This window comes from Zootoca vivipara, chromosome 3 (assembly GCF_965207765.1).
Source record: "Zootoca vivipara chromosome 3, rZooViv2.hap1.1, whole genome shotgun sequence".
Lineage (NCBI taxonomy): Eukaryota > Metazoa > Chordata > Lepidosauria > Squamata > Lacertidae > Zootoca > Zootoca vivipara.
In genome coordinates, this window is record NC_142586.1 from 72,886,266 (window position 1) to 72,902,683 (window position 16,418).

General features: G+C 40.6%; 1 protein-coding gene across 1 annotated transcript in view; it reads left to right on the forward strand.

The window, feature by feature from the left end:
* DISC1 (DISC1 scaffold protein) overlaps positions 1–16,418 on the forward strand; it is a 155,150-nt gene that overhangs the window by 54,214 nt on the left and 84,518 nt on the right. Inside the window, 2 exon segments of the mRNA XM_088666436.1 lie at positions 2,351–2,479; positions 3,594–3,782. Coding sequence (XP_088522562.1) covers positions 2,351–2,479; positions 3,594–3,782 — 318 coding nt within the window.

The following is a 16,418-nucleotide window of genomic DNA, read 5'->3' on the forward strand; positions in this document are numbered from 1 at the left end:
ATATAAAATTGCAAGAAGCAACAAAACAAAATAGCAGTTAAAATTCAGACCTGAAAAAAATCCTCAGCATAAATATATTTATTTCATCCCCTTTTCCGGGGACATACAAATAAAATTGCTTTCATTTGCTGCCTAAAACAGAAGAGAAAAAGGGCCAGGCAGACAGCTCTGGGGAAAGTATTCCAAAGTCTGTGCACCAGTAAAGTGTTGTAATTGTTTCATCTTTTATGCATTATAAAGGATGATATGGAAAAATTGGCAATGAAAGAAATACGGCCATATAGCTTTACACTTGTGTTTATTTGTTTCCATTTTTAAATAGATATATTAATAGAAAATTGGTGCAGGAAGCTAGTAACTGCTATACGTTGTGCTACAAATGTCAAAACAATGTTAATAAAGGACGCTGCAGTGTGTGTGTGTGTGTGCAATTGCCATTTTTAAAATATTGACCATCATTCTCTGCTTTTTGGAAGATGCTTTCTTTCAAATTATTGGGAAAGGCTTGCTTAGCAAGATCTGACAAGTACTATCTGAGACAGTGCGGTATGGAAATGTTGAAAGGCATACTGAATAAATTATAACATGCAGTTTACATAAAACATAAATCTGTCATGGAAATGAAAAATTGTAGTAATTAAACAGTATTAACTAGATGTTTCCCTGATGGATATATTTCCAGCCACCAAAAAATTACCTTTGTCTACTTTTTTTTTTATAAAGTTGTGATTTTTAACAGTGAGACAGATTTATATTTATGTTTTTAAAAAACGAGTTCTCTTGTAGCATTTAGAAAGTGCCCATTGCAGTTACTGTGATTGAGGTCAGGAGTTCAGCACTGGCACTTTAAACGAGTGGTGTGCTGATCTCTTGACGAGTTCTTGATATTTGAAGGCCTATTCCCTCTGCCAGGGAAAAAGCTGCATAGGGCAGTTTTGCCTCGTGGGCATATATTAGAGGCAAAAATGCTTGTAAATTATTAACAGGGATACTATGTTTATTCCATCATAGCTTCAGGTTTGGATATTAACCTTCCCTCTGGGAATTAATAATGTTTCAGTATATATGAAATTTTAATAGGCAGGGTAGTGCCTTCTTCTTAACTTTTTTCTTTTTTGAAAAAAAGAGAGACGAAGAATGATTAGGCTGTGACTTCTAATTAAGAAGCCTTAAATTTTTGAATGGCCCCATGGCAGAATAGCTCCAGCAGCAGAGTGAAGGACACAGACTTGCCGGACAGGGAGTTTTTTTTTACCCCTCTCTTACACCACCAAGCCCCTTCTCCTGCCTGTTGGACTCTGCACACAGGAGGCACATAGCACAGTGCACCAGACAAAGAAGACTCTAGTCTAGGTACATTATTCTATATCCTTTTTCAGATCCTAACTCAAAGCAACTGCACAGCAGAGGTTGTGAGTCTAAGAGCTTAGAACCACAAATAATGTTATCTATTTACTTCTTTATTAAATTTGTATACCAGCATGGGCGTAGCCAGGATTTTTGTTAGGGGGGGGCGGGCCTTTTGTTGGGGAGGGGCAGATGTATATCAGTCCTTCAGCCAGTGTGGTGTAGTGGTTAAGAGCAGTGGACTCGTTATCTGGTGAACCGGGTTCGCGTCTCTGCTCCTCCACATGCAGCTGCTGGGTGACCTTGGGCTAGTCACACTTCTCTGAAGTCTCTCGGCCTCATTCACCTCACAGAGTGTTTGGTGTGGGGGAGGAAGGGAAAGGAGAATGTTAGCCACTTTGAGACTCCTTCGGGTAGTGATAAAATGGGATATCAAATCCAAACTCTTCTTCATCATCATCCAAAGATCTCAGGACAATTCACAGCATAAAAATACAGAATAAAACCACAAAGTACATAAGAACAAGAAAACAAACCAATAACCTCCCTTCCCACAAATACATTTAAATGGACCTTGACATCAGCCAAAGGCCTAGTTGAAGAACATTTTTGCTTTACGCTTAAGATTTATGATGAAGGTGCAGACTAGCCTCCCTGAGGAGAGCATTTCACAAACAGGGAGCCACTGCAGAAATGGCCTGATCTCATGTTGCCATCCTACAGACTTCTCATGGAGGGGGCACACGAAAAAGGGTTTAAGATGATGATTGCAGAATCTGGGTTGGTTTTACTATATATGAGGTGAGGTGATCCTTGAGATATTGCAGTCCTGAGCTGTTTAAGACTTTATAGGTCAAAAATAGCACTTGGAATTGGGCCCAGAAACTAACTGGCAACCAGGCAGGTGGTCCAGGACTGGTGTAATACGCTCAAACAATCTTGTTCTGGTCAACTACCTGTCCACTGAATTCTGCACCAGCTGAAATTTCCAAACCGTTTTCAGAGGCAGCCCAGCTGCAGTTAGAACTCCTGACCCTCACTTCCGGTTGTGGCTCCAACACACCTACATTCAGTACAACATTGCTACCGGTATCAATTAACAGCTGCAAGTGCTGCTCCAGGCACTGGCGAGGTAACTTTGAATCTCTGTTCTGTCCTCGTGGGTTTTCATGTCAAATGGCCATGCTCCCACCTTTTTTAGAGTAGCACAATCTTTCCTCGTTAAAGAATGCATTTTACTCTTTAGTGTTGTTAATGTATTAGGGTTAAATCCACCTGTGAGTTCATGCTTATATGCTGCAACGTATTAATTAGTTTGTAATTAAATTCCTTTCCCCACCCCACTGTAATAAATACAATTTAAACTGAGTTTTTGTTTTGGGTGTTCTGAACTCCTTAGACAGGTTCTGAACTCCTTAGACATATTCTCAGGGTGGTGACCACTCAACCCATGTAAGAGATCTACCTCTCAGAAAAACACCTTTAAAGTTTGCATGTGAAAAACATGCACACACAGGTTCTTAATGACATGTATAACAGCTGGCTCTGGAGAAACCAGTCTGTAACTAAAAGAAATACCATGTGGAGTTTTGTATAGCAAAGGAAAAATACAGCAACTGGAAAGAATTCCTTTGACCAGGCTAGTCTGCCATGCATCTCTAATGAAAACAGAGGGAGGCCAACTCATTTGGGGATGGGGGTAGTAGAAGCTATGTGCATGTATTGACACACTAATTTTAAGGATTTATTTATTTGCGTATAATATATGCTCCACATGATGTGCACATTTCAGTTTTTTGAAGATATCCATGTAAATAGCTAGCTGTAGCATAATGATGTGATGGATTGCTGGGTAATGATCCAGTCAGTATGCAATTATTTGTTAATCTGAAAAAAAATTACATACTGACCAGATCATTACCCTGCAGTCCATCACCTTTTTAAAAAAACCTAAGTAGCAGTTTGGTAACCTGAATGAAAAAATAATAATCAAATTAGGTTACCACTGTTTATATGGGCAGAATAGGTACCAGGAAATGGAAATCAGTGGACAGAGGGAAAATGTGTTTACTACAAATTTTCTATAATTTTCACTGCTCAGGTTTTATCTCCTGTATGAATGATTAGCTATTAATTTTTTTTGATTAGCTATTAATTGTTTTTTAGTAAGCTCCTTGAGGGTGTCTATTATTTGTTTCTTCTCTGTCTTCCTCTGTCTCTCTAATGTCCCTCCAATGAATCCACAGGAGGTAATTTCTGTACGGCTAGAGACCTTGTAGAAGAAATTAAGTCGTTAACAGCTGAAAGAGAGAGACTGGAGGGACTTCTCAACGAATGGTTCACGCTGAGTGCCAAAAATGTCCAAAAATTAGAGAGAATGAAAGAAGGTTACAAGAGACTGAAGGAAGAAATGGCGCAAGGGGAGTCTGCTTTTGGTAAGTGGAGCAGTTGGCCAGCTGTTGGGGTGACAGAAGCCTGGCATTTCCTGGGCTGTGTGTCATTCAGTATCCTGCCTGAACTGATGAGCAGCCATCTAATTTATATGACATAAGAATAGTTATTTTGATGGGCAATTCTGGCAGACCATTTGATATATATTAGGTTGAATGTGCTGTCAGCCTCAGAGTTTGTCATTCTTGAGGGGTATTTTTTCCCCTGGCGTTGTGTATGCTGATGATGTAGCAGGCTTTGAGTTGATTTCCTCTTGCTTATTTTTTGCATAGCCTCCTGTGGTGAAAAGCCTGCTAACTGACAGTGAGAATGTCTCTGCATTCATAGCTCCTGCATAATTTAATAGTGCTCTGCACATAGAATTGTGCATGCTTCAGTTTTAATCCATAGAAAATATAAGATCCTGCAAGTCCAGGAAGAAAGCTGTCTAGCATCCCTGGGTTTTTGTTCTCTAAGCATGTTGTGTAAGGATGTAATCCACAGCATGTGTAATGTTTTGAAAGCAATAAGTCTTTATTTATGAAAGATTAAGGTGGATTTTGCCAGTTTAGTGACTAGAACTGTCCTGAAAAGGTAAACATGGTTGCGATTATTATTAATCACATTGAAACCAGGAAATATTTTTCATGTGTTGACATTGGTCAGCGGAGCTTATTTTAAACCACAGGCTTGGCTTTGACAGGACTCCCACACCTGGACAGGTAACTGAGAGGCAAGCAATGTGGCTAAGGTGACTGAAAGTAGGCACACCTGAATCAACCAGAGATAGGCTGAGGTACCAAAGAGGGAAGAGCTGGCCATTGGGCTAAACTGTACTGGATGTTTATCATATAGTTTATGCTTGTGTTCAAGCTTTTCAGTGATGGTGCTGGTCTTTAATCCTTTTGCCCCCCCCCCAACTTTTGATGCTGATTTCCTTCCCTGCCCACACCTGCAATTTGCAAGGGGGGGGGGAAAGGTCTAATTGGAGTTGCTGTGGGGAGCAAAGAGTTAACCCCACCCCAACCAAGTTGCAACCCAGATTGGGACCCCACCCTGGCAATCTTTGAAGGAAACGGCTTGCCCTCAAGGACAAACTCCATGATAATTTATGTGTTTAGTTTGCCCCATAGATGTGTAAAAGTTATGGCTTAGATAGCTAAGCATTTATTGGTCTGATATCACTTTGTTTTATGTTAGGGTTATGACTATGGTTCTTCGAATTTCAGCAGTGCCTTGTGTGAGGCCAAAATCCCCCCCCCCTGCTTCTCCCCTCCCGTTCTGCTATGTCACAGTTGTGACGCCCTGCGGTGGCCCTTAGGCTCAATGCCCAGTGCGACAGAACCAGTTGCACTGCCCTAAGGGCTGCATTAACACATGGTCAGCTCTCTGGGGACTGAAACATAAAAGTGGGTGAAGCAAAAAAAAAAGTTTAGAAGAAATGTTTTAGGGGATCTTGGGGTGGCTGTCACAAAAACCTTTCGTCATCACAACAGCGTACTTGTGAGAGTGGTCAGCAGACGCACCATATTCTCAAGATGATTGAGTGGCCCCAACACAACATTGCGAGGAGGCAGGGGGAAGAACTGAGCACTCTCTGATCACTGAGATGGCCCGGTCCCCTAAAAAAACATTGCCCCCCCCCAAAAAAAGTGCCTTGGCCTCTTGGAACTGGCAGCTATGCTGGCCAGTGAGTTATTAAATCTTACATATAATAAAAATTCATTGTGTCATTGTGCTGTTTTCATTGGTGGTTTCCCAAGTCCTAAAGTTAGGGGTCAAGAGAGGTTGCCCTGAGAAAACAGCATGCTATTTAAAGTGACTGCCCTCTTGGTTACATGTGTGTGTGTGTGATAGCCAGTCTCCTCCTCTTCATCCTTTTGCTGTCTAGCTCTGTTTCAGACAAACACACACACACACACACACACACACACACACACACACACACACAGAATTTGCGAACCGACTTTTGTCTCGGCTTGTGCATGCATGTGCACAGCCAGTCTTCTCTTCTTCCTCTTACACTCCTGCTCCATTTCATATAAATAATACATGTGCAGGCAGGCACACATAATTTTCCTCCCAATACATGAGGCGAAATATGAATAGAAAAACAAATGTAAAGAACTGCTTTCTGTTCCTGGCACAGAAGCATGATTTAAAAAAGGTAAAGGTTGATCCATTGTTACAATAACCATTTTTCCAGAATATAACATGGAGATTAGTTTGGTTTTCAAGTGAGTGTCTGATCATTGATAGATCTATTCTTGTTGCTAGGTAGTCTCTGTAATGGAAAAGAGTAATGTTCTGTAACATTTTGCTAAGGGTCTTGTCTTCAGATCTGTTCTCCTTTTTCTGAGATTTTACCTCCAGCTGAACTTCCAAACTGCTTTTTTAAAAATGCCCTAAATTTAAAATCCAGTCTGGGGATTTGATGCTGGAATACCCACCTGCTTCCACCCCTCCAGGAAGAAACCACACACACCAGCTCACTTTTCCCTGTAAAGACTGTAGTGCTACATTCCCAAACTGGGGTTTGAACTCTGGGGAATTTATAAAACTGTTTTGAGGGATTCACCTTCCAAAAGGAGAAAACTTGGATGACAGCATGCATGCTGTTTTGTATCATTGTTTGCTTGTATCACAGTGTCACCATCCTTTGTTATGGTGTAACCACATTAGAAAACACACAACAATATGTGTTGCTCCCCCCCCCCCCTGCCCTTAAGATGAACCTTACATTTCTTGTGATTCTCAAGCAATGACTACAAAGAATATGTTCTCCTGGATAATAAAGCCCAGTGGAGCACAAATTCCTCTAAGCAAATATAAATAATTAAAATGAGTGATCCCCAGTTTACTGTGTTATCTACTGCATGTCTCTCTTTAGGCTATGGTAATTTGTTTAGCTCTGATTAAATTAAGCATATGATGGGTGTAACAAATTTTGTTGAAAACAAACCTATGGTGCCTTTTAAGGATTTTTTTTTAATGAAGCTATTTGCAATATTGTTATATATATTAATGTTGTTGATCCCCCCTGTTCGCTTTTTAAAACAAAAATACTTTATAAAGGGCGTATTATTATTATTATTATTATTATTATTATTATTGAAAAACATCCCAACATATTTAGCTGGAAGACCAAATGGTTGGCAATATTGCTTGAAATATTTTCTTAATTGGCCAGTATATCATATGGGTAATATTTTACATTTATAGAAGCGTTCAGTGTGCTTCACTTACATGGTCTGTATAATACATACAGTAAGCATATGGTGGGTCAGCGTTGCCCCCATTTGCAAGGATTATATTTGGGTTGACTGAGAGCTCGTTATTCACCTATTGTTGCCTAGTGATATTAGCCATATGCCAGGTTTACAGTTGTTAGGACCCACCCTACTCTGCTGATTGCAAATTGCTGTAACTGATTTTAACATTATATTTTTATATTACTGTAATCTGTCCTGGGACCTTATGGTGAAGGGTCGGAGAGTAGAAGTAATTAACAACAACAACAACAACCATGAGGAATCTGTGGCCCCCCAGATGTTATTAGACTTCAACTCCCATCACTCCCATCCACTATGCTGAATGGTAATCTTAACAACATCTTGCGCATCACAGATTTCCCATTCTTGCTGTATATGAAAGTAGGATATTGGAATGCTGTGGCTGAATATGCATGAGTAGTTTTGATCCTATATGGATCGCTATTATCAAAGGTCTGTGGTAACATACATAGGCTGCAATCATATAGTTGGTTTCCTGAGACTAATCCCCATTGAGCTTAATGGGAGTTACTTTTGTGTGGTTGTTTATAGGATTGTGCATATACTTGTATATTAGGGTTGTCGTACGTCCAGGAAAACCTGGACATGTTCTCTTTTGGGGGGCCAACATGCCCATCCAGGTGGATTTTTACATTTTAAAGGCAATGTCTGGGTTTGGGTTTTTTTGGGGGGGTTGGTTCTTTTTTGGGGGGGAGACACGTGCATGCTTGGGAGGGTGCTGTGCCCAGGAAGCAGAAGCGCTGCAGCGGAGTGAGGCCGTTGCATTGAAGATCAGGTTGGAGCTGGGGTCCTGCCTTCGCTCGGGCTGGCAGTGGCTCAGGTGGCTTGGGCTTTGGCAGCTCTGCACGCTGCAGTGGCCTCACACATGCCCTCACCTGCATGCCTCTTTCCCTGGCTTGGGCTAGCAGTGGCTCGGGCTGTCCTCTTTTTTGCTTTTCTAGATATGGCAACCTTATGATACTTAAGCCCTGCTGAATGCACTTAAACTTTGTGCTTAATAAACATGCATAGGATTGCACTGGATTTTTTATTACCAGTATAATTATTTACAAGATTGATCCAATACCTTTCCAGAAGACCAAGAATTATATAAAACACGAAAAAATTCCTTCAGTAGCACCTTAAAGACCAACTAAGTTTTTATTTTGGTATGAGCTTTCGTGTGCATGCACACGAAAGCTCATACCAAAATAAAAACTTAGTTGGTCTTTAAGGTGCTACTGAAGGAATTTTTTTTATTTTGCTTTGACTCAGACCAACACGGCTACCTACCTGTAACTAGAACTATATAAAACACAATCACATTAAATCAAGATCAATGTCAAATTAACTGAAATTTAGATGCAGTATTAGTTAATACTATTATGTTAAACATCTGATGGCTGCAACAAACACTTCTGTCTAATTTTTTTAAGGTTCTTAAGTTTGTGTCGTGAAAATGGAAACATTTATTAGGAAGTTTGAACACATTCTAATAAAGTGGTAATGGCTTGCAGCTTAACCAGTGAAGTATTGGTAGGAAATGGCAGTATGTACTGTAATAGCTTAATTATTTTTGTTGTCTGAAAGTTTTGATCAAATGTATAGGCATACATCGTAGATACTGTGGGTTCAGTTCCAAAGTTTGTAGATTGTTGAGCACTGATTATTTTGGGACCAGATTTTTTAAACAAAAACAAACACATTCAAATTCATTGCCTTTTTGCAGACTCAGGTAGTTGATAAAATCTCCGCAATTCAAAGAATAAAACTTACTGTGAGTGCCAAATGGATGTGATAGTATCTGAATCACCCTCTAACAAAATTATTCTAAAAGATTTGCCTGTGGGATCTCTGGATATTTTCATACACTGATATAAGCATGAGTAGAAGGATCAAAACAGGGAAGAGTGGCTAAGCGTTCGTAACTGTTAATATTTGGCAGGCTGATAGATGTAGCAGAAAATGTAATGGACTTGAGGCTGCCTATCCATTTAATCAAGGCAATTGTGCTAAGTCCAACCCAAACTGGTATTCTTTACAATTAAAAATGTTGGGATAAATATATAACTCTGGAAATGCAAACCACTCCCAGTTAATGGAAACTGTCAGAGATGCCGATGCGGCTACTCTAGAGTAACGACTCCTCACAGCATTGTCCTTTTAGGCTTTTATTAAGTGCTGATTATTTACAGTGCTCGGAGCGATCTATATACATGTTGTCAATCAGGTGTCAGTACCTCTGAATGGAGGTTGGCGCGTTTTCTTCCAGCAAAGAAGTTTGGGAAGACCTAATCTCCTCCCACGACGTTTCTTGCGTAATTCTGGGGTCGGCGGGATCGGCCTTCCCCCCTTGCTCCCCCCTTCCTGTCCCACCTTGTGCATGGGCTCCGCTACCTTGCCGGAGCCTCGGTCACCACTTCCTGAGTCTCCGCTTGAGGCGGAACTCTCCCTGCTTTCCCCAGCGCTTGGCGATGAGCTGGTACTTAAGATGGGAGGGACCTCCCGGTATCCCCTGTCCCTCACAGAAATTGTAATTTAATATGCTCTTCTTTAGTTTAATTTAGTTTGTTTAGTTGTATATCAACAAATGAATATTTCAGAGATGCTATTTCAAATATGATAAGAGACCCATATAAACTGGCAGTTGTCTGACGCCCTTCTTAGTCTTCCTTATCTGGGTTTGAGTTTTGCCCCAGTTGATTCTGAAGCCAGAGAACTCCCCAAATAATGGAAATTTCTAATTTGTTTTAATCAAGCACACCATTGTGGGAAGTGGTGTTTCAAGAAAGGAAAGAGAGCACCATCTGTGTCCTGTAGCACCATGTGTTCATGTCCCCAAATAGTGGTGGTCTCAGTGACCTGGTTTGCATGTAACACTAAGCCAAACCAGTATTTCCTTGCTGTCTGATTATGCAAGCTAAAGGTTCTGTTGTTACCAGATCAAACACCGGATCAAACATAAGTCAGCCCTGCCCTGGTACCCTCTTTCCAAAAGAAAACCTGTGAGGGTTCCATTTCCACAACCCCTAGATGTCATATTTTTCATCGTCTTCACACCAACCAATTTGGAAAGCTAAAATTTACTAAGGCACTATATAGAAAATTTCAGTGAATTTGATCAAATGCTTTCTCTCATCTGGTTACTATGCCAAAAGCAGGCCCTGGATCAGAGCCCTTTCTACCTGAAATGAACTCAACTTGATCTGAATGAATAATCAAAGGAATAATTATTCACAAACTTGCTGCCAAAACTGTTGGCAGGATCTAACTATCAAGATTAATGAATAAAATTGGTTTGTAGCATGAAAACCAAAGATGATCTTTCACCAGTTTGAACAAAAAATAAAATATGTTCATACACAGGACGGGCTATTGAGTGCTGTTATTAGACACAGTGCACCTATCTGTAGAGTGGAAAAGGTAGCTGTTGAATCTCTTCTTTATTATGTAAGGGACTAGCATGCAAGTTCAATCTTCATATATTGATATAAAGGCTACATTATTATCCTGGCACTCTCCAGAGTCTTTTGTGCCTGTGTGTCTTTTTTTTGGAATAATTATAAGCAATATTGAGGAACATGAACTGAAATAAATTAAGGATGGGATAAATTACCATGAATTTTAGCATCACAAATATACTAGGAGGAATAGAGATTTTAAAAGTTTTGAATGTCAAAACTAGGCAATGAGGCCAAGAAAAGTGGGAATTAGATAACACTAAAAAATTAAACAGCCACCAGAAATAGCAATGGGTGACAACTGGCTCTGCTTAGATCACCAGGCTGGAGGAAAGGGGGATGCATATCACTATTCCTCCCCTCAAACACATGAGTTTTGGCTGCCATTTCTTGGCACAGGTAGAGTTATGTGTTAAATCGTGTCCTCCCTCAAAGAGGGCATGTGTTGCAGTGAGATCTGGCAGTCAAACCCTTGTGTTGTGGGTGGGTATGATTGGATAGCCACAACACCGGATTGGGAGGTCCCTTGATGTTGGGTTCAATCTGACCAATGGGCGCTAACCAAAATGGATCAAGGGACCTACTGTATATATGCCAATGTATGTGACCCTGAGCTTTCTCTCTTGGTCAGTGCATCGGAACACCCGCCCACCTCTCCCTATATTTAGGGCTTGCGCGCTTGACCTTGCTATGCCGTCGTGTGTCGTCTGTCATTGGGACAGGGGCACGGCAGGAATTTTCCCCACTTGGCTGATTGGCTGGTGCCATTTGGGTTTCGCCTGCTGTGTAGCAAATTGTCACAACTTGTAAGGTTGCAGATAGTCTCTGGTTCAGGTGATAGGGATGGGGGAACGCTCTTGCCATCCCTCTGCGAAGGGGTATTCTGTTAAAGGAATCCAGGGACTCAATGGTTTGGTCAACCCTGCGAGGGGTTGTGCCCGTGCCTGTCCAGGGGGACATCTGGGTGGTGGACATAGCATGACCCCGGCTTTCTGCCATTCCAGGTGTTCACCCTAGGCTGACCTATGATGGAGCTCTGGGTCAGCTTTATCTGCCACGGTGCAGGGAGCTAGTCGAACCAGAGCCTATGCAACCACTCACTTGCTGTAATCAATAAAGTTGTGGCCTAAATTCTGCCAAAAACCTAACCAAAATTTGAGTCTTGTCTGAATTTATTTAAGGGGGAGGTTTAAAGGTCTGAACACGCAAATGGTGTGCTGTAAATACAGTGGTTCCTTGGTTCTCAAACTTAATCTGTTCTGGAAGTCCATTCCAAAACCAAACCGTTCCAAAACCAAGGCGTGCTTTCCCATAGAAAGTAATGCAAAATGGGTTAATCCATTCCAGACTTTTAAAAACAACCCCTAAAACAGCAATTTAACATGAATTTTACTATCTAATGAGTCCATTAATCCATAAAATGAAAGTAATAATCAATCTACTGTAGTATAAAATAAATAAGACAGTATTGTAGATGATAAAAAGTTAAAAAAATTCTTACTTGCACGGATGATAGTCATTGTTTGGATGGGGGGGCTTTTTATCCATTTCCGCAGTCACACAATTAATCAGGAGCTGAACTGGGTTCCACACAGTCACAAAAACAAATTAACCGAAAAAGCCTCAAAAAACCCCCCACGCAAAATAAATAGCAAAAACAAAAGCACCAAACTTAATCCATTCCGGAAGTCCGTTTGACTTCCGAAATGTTCAAAAACCAAGGCACAGCTACTGATGTGTGCTGGTGCCCCAGAACAATAGCCAGCAGCCGCATCAAACGTTCAGCTTCCGAAAAACATTTGAAAACCGGAACACTTACTTCCGGGTTTTCGGCATTTGAAAACCAAGGTGTTTGAGAACCAAGGTACCACTGTATATTTATCACGTATCTATTTGCCTGTATATCACATACCAAATATTCATCTGATGAATCTGTTCCTGAGAGCAAGTGCCACATGCATCTCTGCCATAAAGTAGCTGCCAAAATATGTTTGTTTTTTAGGAAAATGGTTGTGGGTATAAGCCCACATATATTTCAACCTGGGGCCCACTCTCCACTAAACACTATTGCAGGGTGATTCCCCATTCTTTTAAATAAATCTCACACTGGGTGGATTGGTGGATTATTGTATGAAACAGAAACAGCAAAAAGCAATATTTTAAAACTACCAGTATTAAATGATAAAAGCTTCAGATAGACATACAGTCATACCTCGGTTTACAACCACCTCAGTTTACAACCACCGCGGACCCATCTGGAACGGATTAATTCACTTTCCATTACTTTCAATGGGAAAGTTCGCTTTAGGTTAAGTACACTTCAGTTTAAGTACTCTGTGGACCATCTGGAACGGATTAATCCACTTTCCATTACTTTCAATGGGAAAGTTCGCTTCAGGTTAAGTACGCTTCAGGTTAAGTACAGACTTCCGGAACCAATTGTGGTTGTAAACCGAGGTACCACTGTACTTCGGAAATCTAATTTAGAACATCCATGGGAAAGAGACCAAAGAACACATTAGATATATTATTTAATGTGTTCTAATTGTTGCAAAAATTGTTTTTTTAAATGTCATTTTAACAAGTCTTTCACAGCCTGAAAATAAGCAACATAGCAGGTTTATTTTTTTGAAGCATGTTTAGGTGTAGAATAGATGTGCTAAGGATTGTAGAACCATGGATATGCTGAACTTGGATTGGGGAGACTTGGTTCAAATCCCCAGTCAACTTTATAAAGGTCAATTAGCAATCTTCAGCCTGTCATCTCTAAGCATGACCTACATCAGTAGAGTTCATAAAATGGATAACCCCCTGACCACTGAGGTTTTAAGAGTAATTCTGCATGATATTCAGCATCTCAAAATTTTCCCATGCAAACTCAATGAGAGTCTCCATATTTCCTGTACAGTAGTTTCCAGTACCACTACAAGTATTCCATTGTAACCCAACTTTATAAACGGAAAGGTAAATGGACCTGTTAAAATAACAAGATTAATTGCAGTTGTCCAGAAGACATCCTCCAAATTTGTGTTTCCTAAGAGGAGAGCTGCCTCTCACTATTTAAAATGGTTGCAAATAGATATATGAGTGAGACTGACAGACAGGTCTTTCTGCTTTTCTATTGTTGATGCCTTACTTACTGTTACTTAGATAGAAGGAGGCAGAAGTCAAGGGAAGAGATTTAATCACATAATAATCAGGGATAGAATTTTAAATGGGACGCATCATTAGCATGTTAATGAGTTTTCTCTCTTGATGCCAGCTGCCATGTATAAAAGGTTGCAGAAGTAATGCAGAGATGTGGCTTTGCAAAAATGTTTATCCTTTGATCAGTATATGCCTTGTGGGACAGAATCTGTGATTTTTAGAAAAATGTTTTACTTCCTTTTGAATAAACATGGTATCAGCTCATGATTTAAATATTCAGGACACAACCAGCCCATGCAGCTAAGGACACATATCCCATTGGGACAAACAAGTAGGCATTTCTTCTGCATAAGCCCCATTAAGAGGAATTAGAGCTCATTAGGTGAATCCTAGCGAAAAAGTGTAAGGAAGCATCTGTATCTGATAGAGTTGATTTCTGCTGTTATTTCCTTTGCCCACTTCTGGGTTGGCAATGAATCTCCTCCTAGCATTTTTCAGTCCACCAGTTTGAGGACCCACTGTGGGCTTGAGTGCTGATGTTGTCAAATGTATGAGTGGTACATATTGTCAATAGGTGTATTTCTACTCCATACTGGGAAACTTTTCTTTCTTTTCAGTACACACAGTGTTATTAAAATTATTTAAGATGATTTAACAGAGCAATCTACTATTGCATACTAATTTTTAAAATTGGTGTAGCACGCTGCAGAGTGGCTCTATTGTATAAATGCGGATTTTCAATGGCTTAGAAATTCTGTGTGTCCTTGTGTGTGTTTCTGAATCTACACATGGTCAACAGTATCCCATCATTTCCTAGATTTTATTTTATGCTTAATATAGGTTACCTCATGCTAAAGTGGAAAAATTATAATTCTGATTCCATCTGCCTAAATAAATCATTAAGACTAAATTGCATAGGACACATAGCAGATGGGTTCCCATCTGAAGGCAGCAGCCTTTATTATTTTGTCCACTTCTTATATGAGAGGGGCTGTCAACATTCCCTTGCATCTCCCCTGCAGGGACACATTCCGAAGAAACCATCTGAAAAGTTGTTTTGATTGCTCAAGGAGGGGTGCTTTGTAGCTTTCATCTGAAGTTGTCCCAGATAAAACAGATTTTTCCATATTTTGTGAAGGCAAAGCAGCAGATAGAACTGCAGATTCACTAGGAGTTTAACCAGGATTAGAAATCTAGCTGAATAGATTTCTTATTTTAGTCCTGTATCATTATGGAAATTTTATTATGAACCAGAAGACACACCTATATGAATACATTTATGTGGTGATTAGTATTGTTCACCCCTCCTGCAATGGAGCTTTTTTAAGCACTGCAGAGGGTTTCAGGGCTCAATGATAAAGCATCTTTCTTGCCTGCAGAAGGTTCCAAATTCCAGGTAGTGGCGGGAGTGACGCTTGTGGCATTGGAGAGCCACTGCCATTCAGTGTAGACAGTGCTGAGCTAGATGAATGAATGGTCTGACTCATTATAAGACAGCTTCCTGTGTTCATGCAACTGAAACCAATGACCTACTCTTATCCTGACATTAATTCTTGGTATATTTTACCATAATGACATTTGCCATAGCCTCCTGCTGTCATGTTCAAAATGTCATATTAATTTGTATTTTTTACTAAAATACAATCGCGTATCCTCCATGAATTTGTCTAATCCTCTTTTAAAGCCATCCAAATCGACAGCCATCACCATTACATCTTGTGAGAGTGAATTATATTGTTTAACTGTGTGCTATGTGAAGCCATTGAGCCTCTTGGGCTTGCTGATCAGAAGGTCGACGGAGTGAGCTCCTGTTGCTTTGTCCAGCCTAGCAGTTCGAAAGCATCCCAGTGCAAGAAAATAAATAAATAGGTACCACTGCGGCGGAAAGGTAAACAGCATTTCCATGCGCTCAGCCTCTGGCTTCTGTCTCAGTGTTCTGTGTACCAACCAGAAGCGGTTTAGTCTTGCTGGCCGCATGATCCGGAAAACTGTCTGTGGACAAACACCGGCTCCCTCGGCCTGAAAGCAAGATGAGCACCACAACCCCATAGTCACCTTTGACTGGACTTAACTGTCCAGGGGTCCTTTACCTTTTACCTTTACCTTTTATGCAAAGTATATATTTTTCGCGCCATAGGACGCACCTGACCATAGGACGCACCTGGTTTTTTAGAGGAGGAAAACAAGAAAAAAATATTTTGCTTTCTTGAATTGTCTTAGGCATAGCAGCCAACTCCTAGAGGCCTAGGTGCCTTTGCCCCCCATTAAATATTGACCCTGATGTTTATCACTTTACTGTTGCTTACATTTAATTGCATTTACCTCTTTGCTTCCCATTCACCCAGTTGAGAGAGGTCCCTTTTTATTTAACCACAATGGGGAAAAATGGTGGTATCTGCAAACTACGCTACCTCACTGCTCACACCTAGTTTCAGATTATTAATGCACATGGTCCCAACACTGATCTTTGGGGAACTTTGCTTCTATAGGCTACTTCCATTGGGAGAACAGTCCATTCCTGCTGTTAGCTTCCTGCTCCTTAACCAGGCACTGTTCCATAGAAGGCTCTCTCTCCTCTTATTACCTAACTTTACAACACTTTTAATGCCAAAAAACTTGTCTAGAAACAGTGTTGGATGCCAGCTCCCATTTGTCCCAGTCAGTAATGGCCAGAGATGATGGGAGTTGTAGTCCCAACAATAGCTGGAGGGCCCATTGGTTATTCCTGTGCCACATGATTCAGAATATTGCATTTTGTAGA